We start from the raw sequence: 12,769 nt of genomic DNA, 5'->3' as shown, positions 1-12,769 counted from the left end.
ATTGGATTAAGGATAATCCTGGAAAGGAGGAAACTGAGGCCGACTGACTCAGGGTGGAGGTTAGGAACTTGAACAATCCTTCAAGGTGACCAATCACATTAGGCTTCAAAGGGTCTGTTGGGCCCAGACTACATCCCTGGAACTCTCCTCAATCTGTATTATACCTTTCCAGCTACCTCATCTGAGACCTACACGAGTGGGCTGATGTTACAGACCACCAAGTTCTAATATCCAGCATCTCCAGGCTGCATGTACAATGCAACAGTCAGTCACTGATATGACAGACACATACTATTTGTCGAAGACCTTAATACTGGCTGGTTAACTTTAGACTGAAAAACATTAAGTAATGCAGACATTGTGTATTTGAGCCACTCAGATTTCAGTAGGACAGCACCACCCCAGGCCCCCCATTTAGCCACATCCCTGCCCAAGATGATTGTAGAAGTTGTGATCAGCTCGGCCATAATAACAAAAAAACTTTTTTATGTGTTTGGTTTTTCAGATCTGTCCCCTGATGTGTGATTAAAACTAGGGATGGCACGATACCACTTTTTTATGTCCGATACCGATATTTTACATTTGGATATCGGCCGATACCGATATAAATCCGATATTTAAAATTGATCCAGGCATTTAAAAACATAAAATAAAAAAAAAATTAAAAAATAAGTCAACAGTCTCTCACACAACAAAATCAAAGTCTTTTAGTTGTCCCACACACAAGACTAAGGACCAGGGCGGGCAGAGCTTTTTAGGCAGTGGCACCAAAGCTCTGGAACTGTTTACCACTCCAGCTCCATTTAACTGACTCTGTGGCATCATTTAAAAAATAGTTGAAAACTTTTCTGTGTAACCAGGCTTTCTGGTTTCTGACTTTATTTTTATTCTTTTAATATGGTCATGTTATGTTTTTAACATAGTGTTTTCTGGGGGTGGGTGTGGGGGGGTGATATTGTGTTTTAATTATTGTACAGCGCTTTTCTGTCTGTGAAAAACGCTATATAAATAACCTTTACTTACTTACAACAATAACTATCACCAGAATCCTGATGCTTCTGTGTGAGAAGGTGATGCTTATGGCATGTTGCAAATTTCATTAGGGCTGCAACTATCGATTGTTTTAGCAATTGTGTATTCTATTTATATTGATTACTCAAGTAACTGGATAAGAAATACTTTTTTTCATATTAACAGTTCATCTACATATTTTAACTTCTGTACTGCAGTTTTTCCCTGTGTGAAACAAACAGGGTGGATTTCTTCACTTACTGATCAGGTGGTTGATGAAGGACCTCCAGCTGTTTCCCAGTAAAGGTTTAATGGAGGTTACAGGGACGAAAAGGCTTCTTTTGGACACTAGAAAAACATTTCCTTCTGCTCCATCTGAGCTGACCGGCTCCGCCTCTTTCCGCTTGTGCAGACAGACTGCACGTAAATCAGCTGACTGCTGCTGTTGCGTCATTAGTGTTCACGTGAAAAACTAGGGGCTGCGTAAGCGCAATCTTGTAATGCTTTATATTTACAAGCATTCTCCTAAATACGTTTCTACTGCAGGTCTATATTTAGTCACAAATCTGGGATTAAAGTATCAAAAATATTTTGACGGCGAAGGGGTCCTTCCGGTACCGGACAGTCACCAGTGCTAATAGCTGCGCTCGCTAGCAGTATGTCCGGGAGATGAAGTAGAGAAAAAAATAACAGCTGATTCTCAGCTCCGTGAACACAACACACAAACAATGCAGAGAGCGGTGGAGGCGGAAAAACATGTCAGCGATGATCGCTCAGTGTCAAAGGGAATCTGTTGCAGCGACGGAGGATCTGAGGGGGTTGTTTTCTAACTCCTGATCCCCCACTCCATTCCAGTAGGTGGTGGTAATGCAGCTCTAAGCTGGTTTGGTCAACCGCAAACCCACAAGAAGAAGAAGACGACTGAACCCTGTAATGCAGCTAGTGTGAGCGAAACGTTATTTAATGTATCGGATTACAATTTTTAATTCTTTCCGATATCCGATCCAGTAATTTAGGCCAGTATCGGACCGATACCAATACTGAATATCGGAACCCTAATTAAAACTAAGGATGCGCTTCAGGTGGTAGAGTGATTGTTGTAAGTAAGTAAAGTTTATTTATATAGTGCTTTAGTCTATTCAGTCTATTTTCAGTGATTCCTTCACACACCCAAAATAAATAAATTGTATACTGATCAAAGGTTACAGTAAATGTAAACACTACATATACACATAAAATAAAAAAAACCCACAATCCTCCCAATAGTCCTTCTCTGATATACAACTTACAACCCCCTCCTAAACAAATACCCCCACCCCCACAAACAAAATTTACACAAAGCATAAAGCTTTATGTAAAACTTTAGAAACTTACTGGTTAACAAAAGCTCTGAGCCATTGTCCTCCTCATCCTGCTGTAATAAACGTAATAAAGACCCCGTGAAAGCCTTATCGAGACCTGTAACAACCTTCCTTGCCCCAACACTGCTCTTGTAAATTTCCATATGTAAAGCACATACACAATATAAGTGGCGCAACAGCAGCGTACAGTGATATTTTCTGTGTAATGGTGCATGTCAAGCTCACATTACATACATATTTACATCTAAACAGCATATAATATGAGGACGAGCTGAGAATAAAAAGTTACACGTACCATGGATCGCTTTCAGAGTACAGCTCTTCGTTCGCCGGATTTTGTAGCGAGAAAACCAGTTGAATCAGAGACGAAATCCTCTAATAAATAATAATCCACTCTTGTGAGTCATGTAGTCACTTCGTTGAATAAATATAGTCTGTTTTTGATGCATTCTGACAATCCGTTGGCGAGAAAAAGCATTGTAAACACTGTTTACACACGACGGCACACAGACTCTCAGTTCCTTCTCAGTTTCACGCACGGAGGATGCACTGATTACGCAGGGAGTTTATGGCTTCATGTGAAAACCCATAGTGCCATATACCCACGTGTCAGGAATTTTATTGGCTATACATCTGTGGTTTCGGATTTTGGGTCAGACTCGACCAATCAGAAAGAGTGGGGAACATTTGGGGCATGTCCAGAAAAGTCACATGACACTGTCTGGTTATTATTGGCTCTGGAAAACCCATTTCATAACATGATTGGACAAATGATGTGTAAATCCAATTCTGAGGGTCTAGTCTGTCATATAAAAGCATCGTAAGAGCGGACTGCAGCATTACTGTGACGCTATGAGGCTTCAAAGTCGGAAAGCACTACCGCGGGCCATTGGTAGTGGTTAAAAGACGCCACAGAGTCAGCTAAATCGAGATGGAGTGGTAAACAGTTCCAGAGTTTTGGTGCCACTGCCTGAAAAGCTCTGCCCCCCTGGTCCTTAGTCTTGTATGTGGGACAACTAAAAGACTTCAATTTTGTTGTGTGAGAGAATGTTGACTTACGTAAAATTGATCCAGGCATTTAAAAACAATTTTTAAAAGAAATAATACAAAAAAGATCGGATTTGTGTTGGTATTGGTGAAATCCAAATGTAAAATATCGGTATTGGTATCAGACATAAAAAAGTGGTATCGTGCCATCCCTAATATACATGTTACATGTTACATGTGTGTTACTGTTGCCTCCATTTAGCTTCAAATTGGTTTGATGTTTAAAGGAAAAAATAACTCCCCTCGAATATCTTAAAGTAACAAATCTGTTATGAAAATGTAAAGAGTAGAAATCAAAGGTAAATGTGAAAATATGTAAGGAATAAAAATAAAAAGTCATCGGAAAATTGAATATTCAAATAAATTACAAAGCCCGCATGATTCTATTTAAGTACAGCAACAAAGTGTACTTTGTTAATACCCACCTCTCATTTACTATCTCATGCATGAACTACTACACCTGTTGCATCCTTTCACCTTTGATGGTATTTGAGGGAGAAAAATATTCACATTAATACGAAGTTAAATGCAAGATAAGCATCATGTCAGTGGCTGCTTTATCTGTATGTTTAGGATCATTATCCTCCTGCTTTGAGTAAAACTGAAAGACTGTTTGTTAACTTCAGTGAGTACTCTGACATTTCTTAAGTAAAGTTTATTTGTATAGAAGAAAGGGTTAACAAGCTTAGAAGTTGAGGAGAGCCGTAAATAAAAAGAGTAAAATACACAGTATTGCTTTCAAAGCACTCCTTCTCCTGGAATGAAGTATAGCCTGATAACTCCTCCCTCTTCTTCCTGCTCTTCAACACAGCACCTCCTCTCTGTTATCTCATTCCCTCCCTTTCAGATCTGCAGTTTGAAGATGGGTGTAACCAACATGTGGTGACGTGTCAGAGCTGACAAGCTGTATTTGCTGCAGAAACACATGCTGCTGAGATCAGAGTTCAGACTAGTTTCAGTTATAAGGAAGAGAAACTCACACAGTCACTGACACTGAGAGGAGAAATGGCGCAGAAAGGAGTTCAGCTGGACCGAGAAACCTTCTCTTGTTCCATCTACTGAAGAATCCGGTGACTATTCCCTGTGGGCACAGCTACTGCATGAACTGTTATTAAAAACCAGTTTGATAAAGAGGAAAGCAAGAGAATCCACAGCTGCCCTCGGTGCAGGAATACTTTCATACCAAGGCCTGTCCTGGCCGGTATCTATTTGACCTGACATGACAGATCTGCCAGCTCAGGGATTGGTGGAATGACTATACCGCAGCAATTCTGCATGTGAAAGTGAAAGAAAAGAATCGTGACTTTTTTTGCTGTGGAAGAAACGTTTCAGACATTCACTGTTGCTGAGAGGAGAAATGGCTCAGAGAGAAAATCAGCTGAATTTAGAGAAATTCTCTTGTTCCATCTGTCTGGATCTGCTGAAGGATCCAGTGGCTACAAGCTGTGGACACAGCTACTGCATGAACTGTATTAAAGGTTTCTGGGATGAAGAAGACAAGAAGGGAATCCACAGCTGCCCTCAGTGCAGGAAGACTTTCACACCGAGGCCTGTCCTGGAGAAAAACATCCTGTTAGCTGAGTTGGTGGAACAGCTGAAGAAGACTGGACTCCAAGCTGCTCCAGCTGATCACTGCTATGCTGGACCTGAAGATGTGGCCTGTGATGTCTGCAGTGGGAGGAAGCTGAAAGCCATCAAGTCCTGTTTATCTTGTCTGGCCTCTTACTGTGAGAAACACCTCCAACCTCACTATGATGCAGCTCCATTAAAGAAACACAAGCTGGTGGCCCCCTCCAAGAAGCTCCAGGAGAACATCTGCTCTCGTCATGATGAGGTGATGAAGATTTTCTGTCGTACTGATCAGCAGAGTATCTGTTATCTCTGCACAATGGATGAACATCAAGGCCATGAAACAGTCCCAGCTGCAGCAGAAAGGACTGAGAAGCAGAAGGAGCTCGAGGTGAGACGACTAAACATCCAGCAGAGAATCCAGGACCAAGAGAAAGATGTGAAGCTGCTTCAACAGGAGGTGGAGGCCATCAATGGCTCCGCTGATAAAGCAGTGGAGGACAGTGAGAAGATGGTCACCGAGCTGATCCGTCTGATCCAGAAAAGAAGCTCTGATGTGAAGCAGCAGGTCAGATCCCAGCAGGAAACTGAAGTGAGTCGAGTCAAAGAGCTTCAGGAGAAGCTGGAGCAGGAGATCGCTGAGCTGAAGAGGAAAGACGCCGAGCTGGAGCAGCTCTCACACACAGAGGATCACAGCCAGTTTCTACACAACTACCCCTCACTGTCAGCACTCAGTGAGTCTACACACTCATCCAGCATCAATATTGGTCCTCTGAGGTACTTTGAGGATGTGACAGCAGCTGTGTCAGAGACCAGAGATAAACTACAGGACATCCTGAGAGAGGAATGGACAAACATCTCACTGACAGTCACTGAAGTGGATGTTTTACTGTCACCATCAGAGCCAAAGACCAGAGCTGGATTCTTAAAATATTCACATGAAATCACACTGGATTCAAACACAGCACACAGAAAGCTGTTATTATCTGAGGGAAACAGAAAAGCAACATTTATGAAACAACAACAGTCTTATTCTTATCATCCATATAGATTCACTGTAAATTTTCAGGTCCTGAGTAAAGAGATTCTGACTGGACGTTGTTACTGGGAGGTGGAGTGGAGAGGGGGAGGAGTTTGTGTAGCAGCCGCATACAATTATAGCAGCAGAGCAGGGAGCTTATTTGGATACAATGACAAATCTTGGGCGTTACATTGTCATGCAAACAGTTACCAATTTTGGCACAACAATGTCCAAACTGACCTCACAGGTCCTTGGTCCTACAGAGTAGGAGTGTACCTGGATCACAGAGCAGGTATTCTGTCTTTCTACAGCGTCTCTGAAACCATGACTCTCCTCCACAGAGTCCAGACCACATTCACTCAGCCGCTCTATGCTGGACTTTGGCTTTGGGGAGATGGAGTCACTGCAGAGTTTATTAAAGTCAGATAGACAAAGAAGATAGGTTCATGTTGATCCCTGACTGTGGGGGGGGTCCCCCAATATTGGAGACAGGCGCATTTGTCTCACCCAAAAATTATACCCCGGAGGATAAAAATACTTAAATCTTTAACTCACGTGCTTTTATTTTGAAGGCGCAACATGGCGTCATGTCACTATGATTTCCCCAGTCCACAACGCGTCTGAGTGTTTCGGAGGTGGAGACAGTGGCAGGAGCACAGAAACTCTTTTGAATGAGGTAAAACAATCTGTTGAGAATGTTGCCATGAATATGGCTTGTTTATAACGTCTTATTGTCAATTTACTTTCATTTAGAGAAACCAAACCTTTATTCAGTCATCTTAATCCTGGGATGGTCACTCATCCAATATTTAGCTTGCTAGTACCAGTGCGGCCACCTGATAATGTAAGCCTACAGCCCTGGAATGACACGGTCATTATGCTTGATAAAAGACTCAAGTCATTTTTTTTTTTTGGTAGTTTGCCCATATCTTACGATTATTAAACAGATACATACATATGTAAATTATACATGCAAGAATATACTGTAGGTGTACACAACACTATTTTTCCAAGAAACATTTGAAAAAGAAGAAAGTAAATGATCAAATAGCATTTTTTATGCTTTGTACCGAGTATTTACGGATCTGACAGGTTTTCGATATGCGTCACCCCCACTAGTAAAGTCATTCCCACGCCCTTGTGTACTTGTGTAGTTTTCTAAATGAGGCTTTACATTTTAGAAGCTTAGAAGTTCAGTGGTCCATTGATGTCTAAAAATAGTATTGCACTGATTCAAACTGTACTTACATTTAAATACCTTACTTCAATATAAATCTGAATCTGTTCTTATGGCTGATAATTGATGATCAAATTCTCATCACAAGGAGACTGGGAGAAGGAGAATCCTCTTTCCTCTGGTCTGACTGACATACCCGGCTGGCTACATTATGGATTCCCGTGGGGGATGGAAGATAACGTGCCTGGCAGTACTGTTGATTGTGGACGTGGCATATATTGGTTTATTGATACCAGGATTTCTCCTGATTGGACTTGGGGATACCTGGTTTATCGTGAAGTTCTGGGCAGCCATTCTGGCATTGGTAAAGCTGTGCGAACTCAGTCAGACTCAGTAGAGCTGAATCAAAATGGATTAGATATGGAGGAGTGTTTGAGTGTCTGTTTTTTGCGCAGCGGAGTAGAACCAAAAATTCGGATGATGGGATTTTTCAACACTGAGAGGTAACCATAAACACTCTAAGTTCTGTCAGCAATCAGTTTTGACAACCTGTACCAAAACAATTGTAGCATTTGGAATTTGGCTCCCAGCCGGCCTTGGATGGCTGTGTATCTAAATTGTCTCCTGGAGATGTTATGTAAACAGATGCTCTATGCCCCGGCCCTGTCTTGTGACCTGTGTGAACTGGTATCCTGGAAACCAAGGCTAACTATTCGATCTTATCATGAACATTATCATGAACTGCTAGCCGAGGAAGCTGGCTTGCCTCCACAGCACCCTGGCTCGCTCGTCTTCGCTGGCACAGCCCCTCCCCTCCCCACCCTAGTGCTCCCCATGGTGTTTATGTGCTTCTACACTACTATGCAGAGGTTTTTTAACCTCATACTGTGCCCCCCATTATGGGGCAAAATTTGAGTTTGTTTTTTTCTCCTCACCTATCCTATTGTTCGCTTTATTTCCCTTGTATCTTGTAAAATGGCAGCGCCTCTGATGGCTGCAAGGCCGCAGACACATTTCTTTTTGTTTGTTTGATTTGTTTGTCTTTTTGGATGGGTGTTCTGGAACTTCTTTTCATTACATGTCTGACGTGAAATGACAATAAATTGATTCCGATTCTAAGTCTGGTCATGTGAGTTTAAATTATACTACTCTTCATATTCAGCATGTTTTCAGTCTTGAATCAGTCTGGTTAGTGGTTTTATTCTGTAGTTGCTGTAGTGGGTTGTCAAATGCAAAGAATCCATTGGAGCTGCAGTGATTCATCAATTAGTCAATGATTAGAGAATTGATTGTTTTATAATTATTTTAGTCATATTTAAAGCTGCTTCCAGTTTCTGAAATGTGAAGATTGTTCATTTTCTTGATCATATATGAAAGTAAACTTGATGTCTTTGAGGTTTGAACTTTTAAAATGGAACAAAAATTTGAATCTTTGAGCTGTTTGAGATTATAAAGGACAATTTAACTATTATTTGATACTTATATTAAAAATCAGTGATTGTATCTAGAGTGATTTCATTTAATGTAATTTTTCAGATGAAAAGTTCACACTCAATCATTTGTACATTTCAATCTAAAAACTAAATGATACAGGCCTGTATGTTGTGGAGCAGAGACATGTTTATTTGCCCTGAGCTACATCTGGCAGGCAGAGCGTCTCCACAGTCCACCAATCTAATGATTCTGTTTTGGTTTCTCTGCTGGATGTTTCTAGAAGTTTAATGTCCTTTAAACAGTTTCATCTGTTTTTGTTCAGCGGCCGCTCATTCAGTCAGAGTGGGTGTAGTTTGAACAGTTTCCTCACCTGCTGTAAATGACTCATGTCTGATGTGCTACAATTAAACTGCATTTTAAAAAGAAATAAAGTAAAATCTATAAGAATAACTGAAATGTGTTGAAGTTCTAATGAAAACATTTGTTACATTCTCACATGAGTATGACCCTCTTTCCAAATGGAAATATGAGCTTCTGATTTTGTGGTGTCTGAAATGAGGAACCATACTGAGGGAAACATGCAGCAAACATGTGACAGAATTATACACTGGAATAAGCTCATTAGAAAAGGCCCAAATAGTTTCATCTTACAAACAAAGAGTTGACCAGAACGTCCTAAACCTGACCTCCACCATAAAACTGACAAACTGGACTTCAGTCGAGCATCAGAGGAATCTCTACCTGTGCTCAGAAAGTCGACCAAACACCAGTTTGAAGAACAGCAGAATTTGGGAGCTCTGCACAACAAGAAAGTTCAACAATGAAACTCAGTTTTAATTCCAATTCTACTCGTTTCATCTCAGGCAAATATTGTTCTTTTAAAGTGCATATATGAATATTTAAATATGAAGGAGACAAATATCCTTCTTTTAATGTATTGCAGCTCTACATTTGTCTGAAAGCTGTAGTTACTCATAGTATAGAGTTAGTATATGGAAAAAATAATGAAATCACACATTGTGACCATTTTGCATGCTAGTGATAAAAATGAAGAGTAAATCTGATGTAAATCTTCTTTTATTGGCTGAGAAAATCATGCCACATCATAACTCCTGCAAATCAGCCTACAAACAGGCTGATTTTGTAGGACAAATAGATTGAGGGAATCTTTTGTCCCAACAGCGATTAGGTTTTTAAATGATCTGTTGTGATTTAATGTTTGTTTTTATGTATGTTCTCATGGTATAACTGTTTTTAGGATTACTATACTACTGGCTGTGGAAATAATTGCCCTTAGGTGACAATAAAGATCTTTGATTGATTGATTGATTGATTGATTGATTGATTGATTGATTGATTGATTGATTGATTGATTGATTGATTGATTGATTGATTGATTGATTGATTGATTGATTTTTGGATAAATGGGTCTAACAAGACAGAGATGCTACAAACACAACATACTTATAAAATATGATTTAACGATGGAGATTAACTCACCTCAAATATATAAGGCATATAAACATCTGCAGCAGTAATATACAACAGATACAAATATAGCAGTAATATTTATCCAAAAACACCATTTATCTCACATCACTGAGGAAAATACTCACAGGAGTTATTTTGCTTCACATTTATTTTCAAGTCCATTTTGTTGCTGATTCTTACATACTTTAAGTATTTTGTTTGAATGTACTTTTCAGAGGCCTTTATACTTTTGATTTGAAGGACCTGAGTGCTTTTGCTACTGAAAACAGCCATAATCTCACTTTGATGACTAAATGATTTGAACATCAACTAAAAAGATGGATTATGGATTGATAACCAGTTATTTTAATCTTTGCTACTAGACCCTCAAGAAGAGAGAGCAACCTGTCTGTTGTCCTGTCCATCTCTCAGCTGCTGCTGGCTGGCTCCTCTTCCTCCTCCTCTTGTTCAAAAACTGCTGAATTTGTCATGGTGAGCCTATTCCAGGAAGCACGTTCAGCAAACTCTGAGTTTAAAACATACTTTGAGTTGATCAACTCTGAGATCAGTAACTCTGAGTTTCACGTTCCAGAACAGCTGATCAGCGTACACACAGCAAGTATATTTACATTCCTCATATTCTCAGGGAGTGGACCAGTTATATAAATACCTATTAATAAATAACACAATTGTATTGCACAAGGGTTTGAGGTATTGCAGGAGGAGAATATTGCACTAATTACTGAGGGGAAAGGGATGTGTACAGTCCAGTTTTTGTTGCTTTTTGTCCGCAGAAAGTGGAGCCCTTGCTGAGCTTTTTTGACCAGCATAGATGTGTTGCTTGTCCAGGTCAGGTCATCTGATATTTGTGTCCCCAGGAACTTAAAGGAGGCCACCCTCTCCATACTTTCACCATTGATAGTTAGTGGAGCGTGTTCCTCTTTCCACCTCTTGAGGTCGACCATCTCTTTGGTTTTTGTGGTGTTTAGCTCCAGATTGTTCTTGGTACACCACTCTGTCAGCGCCTGTACGTCCTCCCCGCACGCTGACTCGTCACCCCCTGTGATCAATCCGACTACAGTTGTGTCATCAGCAAATTTGAAGATGGAGTTCGAGGTGTGAATGGGGGCACAGTCATGCGTGTAAAGGGTGTACAGGAATGGGCTCAGCACGCAACCCTGGGGGGAGCCAGTACTGATTGACGAGGGGGCAAATCTGACCCATCTTCAGATTTGGGGGGAGAAATCGAGGGTGCCCAGCTTATTAATCAGGATGATTTTATTGAAGGTTGAGCTGTAGTCAACGAACAGAAGCCTGACATAAGTGCCTGGGAGCTCTAGGTTGGATAGGGCTGTGTGGAGTGTGGTGCTGATGGTATCTTCTGTAGATCAGTTTGGTCTGTAGGCAAACTGGTGTTTGTCATCTAATTCTGGTAGGAAGGCTTTGATGTGCTGGAGGGCGAGTCTTTCGAAGCACTTCGTGACCACAGACGTGAGTGCCACAGGTCTGCAGTCGTTGAGGCTTGAGATGATGTTTCTTTTTCGTACTGGGATGATGATGGCTGCCTTTAAACAGGACGGAACCTGGGCCAGTGAGGTGTTCAAGATTCCAGTCAGGACACCTGTCAGCTCATCTACAAACGTGCGAAGCTCTTTACCCAGAACACCATCTGGTCTTGAAGATGAAAGTGTGGAGAAACAGCTCAGACTGAGTTTACTGACTGACCTGTGTGTTAATGACTGAGACAGCAGCAAACCTCAGGTTTTTATTTAATAAAAAATGTTTTTGCTGTAGTTTATGGCAGTTCGGTTTATGACCATTTAATTGTTCAAACAATCATACAGTAAAAATGGAATCTATTGATTTTTCTATTTCAATTTATTTTATTTATATAGCACCAAATCACAACAAACAGTCACCTCAAGGCGCTTTGTATTGTGGGTAAAGACCCTACAATAATACAGAGAAAACCCAACAGTCAAAATGACCCCCTATGAGCAGCACTTGGCGACAGTGGGAAGGAAAAACTCCCTTTTAACAGGAACAAACTTCCGGCAGAACCAGGCTCAGGGAGGGGCAGTCATCTACCGCAACTGGTTGGGCTGAGGGGAGAGAAAAAAAAGACATGCTGTGGAAGAGAGTCAGATGTTAATAACAATTAATGATTAAATGCAGAGTGGAGTATAAACAAAGTAAATAAGGTGACTGAAAAGAAACAGTGCATTATGGGGACCCCCCAGCAGCATAGGCCTATAGCAGCATAACTAAGGGATGGTTCAGGGTCACCTGATCCAAGCCTAACTATAAGCTTGATCAAAAAGGAAAGTTTTAAGCCTAATCTTAAAAATAGAGAGGGTGTCTGTCTCCTGAATCCAAGCTGGGAGCTGGTTCCACAGAAGAGGGGTCTGAAAGCTGAAGGCTCTGCCTCCCATTCTACTCTTAAGTATCCTAGGAACCACAAGTAAGCCAGCAGTCTGACAGCAAAGTGCTCTGTTGGGGTGATATGGTACTATGAGGTCTTTGAGATAAGATGGTGCCTGATTATTCAAGACCTTGTAGGTGGGGAGAAGGATTTTAAATTCTATTCTAGATTTAACAGGGAGCCAATGAAGAGAAGCCAATATGGGAGAAATCTGCTCTCTCTTTCTAGTTCCTGTCAGTACTCTAGCTGCAGCATTT

General features: G+C 40.9%; 1 protein-coding gene across 1 annotated transcript; it reads left to right on the top strand.

Moving 5' to 3' along the window:
- Positions 1-4,394: 4,394 nt before the first annotated feature.
- LOC115796894 (tripartite motif-containing protein 16-like) lies at positions 4,395-8,300 on the top strand. Its single transcript, XM_030753374.1, has 2 exons — positions 4,395-6,685; positions 7,335-8,300. Exon 1 carries the CDS (start codon positions 4,777-4,779, stop codon positions 6,436-6,438), a length of 1,662 nt encoding a protein of 553 aa, XP_030609234.1. The 5' UTR covers positions 4,395-4,776; the 3' UTR covers positions 6,439-6,685; positions 7,335-8,300.
- Positions 8,301-12,769: the final 4,469 nt, after the last annotated feature.

Source organism: Archocentrus centrarchus, chromosome 18 (assembly GCF_007364275.1).
Source record: "Archocentrus centrarchus isolate MPI-CPG fArcCen1 chromosome 18, fArcCen1, whole genome shotgun sequence".
Taxonomy (NCBI): Eukaryota; Metazoa; Chordata; class Actinopteri; order Cichliformes; family Cichlidae; genus Archocentrus; species Archocentrus centrarchus.
The sequence above is the reverse complement of the archived record's forward strand: the minus strand, read 5'-3'. Positions and strand labels throughout refer to the sequence as shown.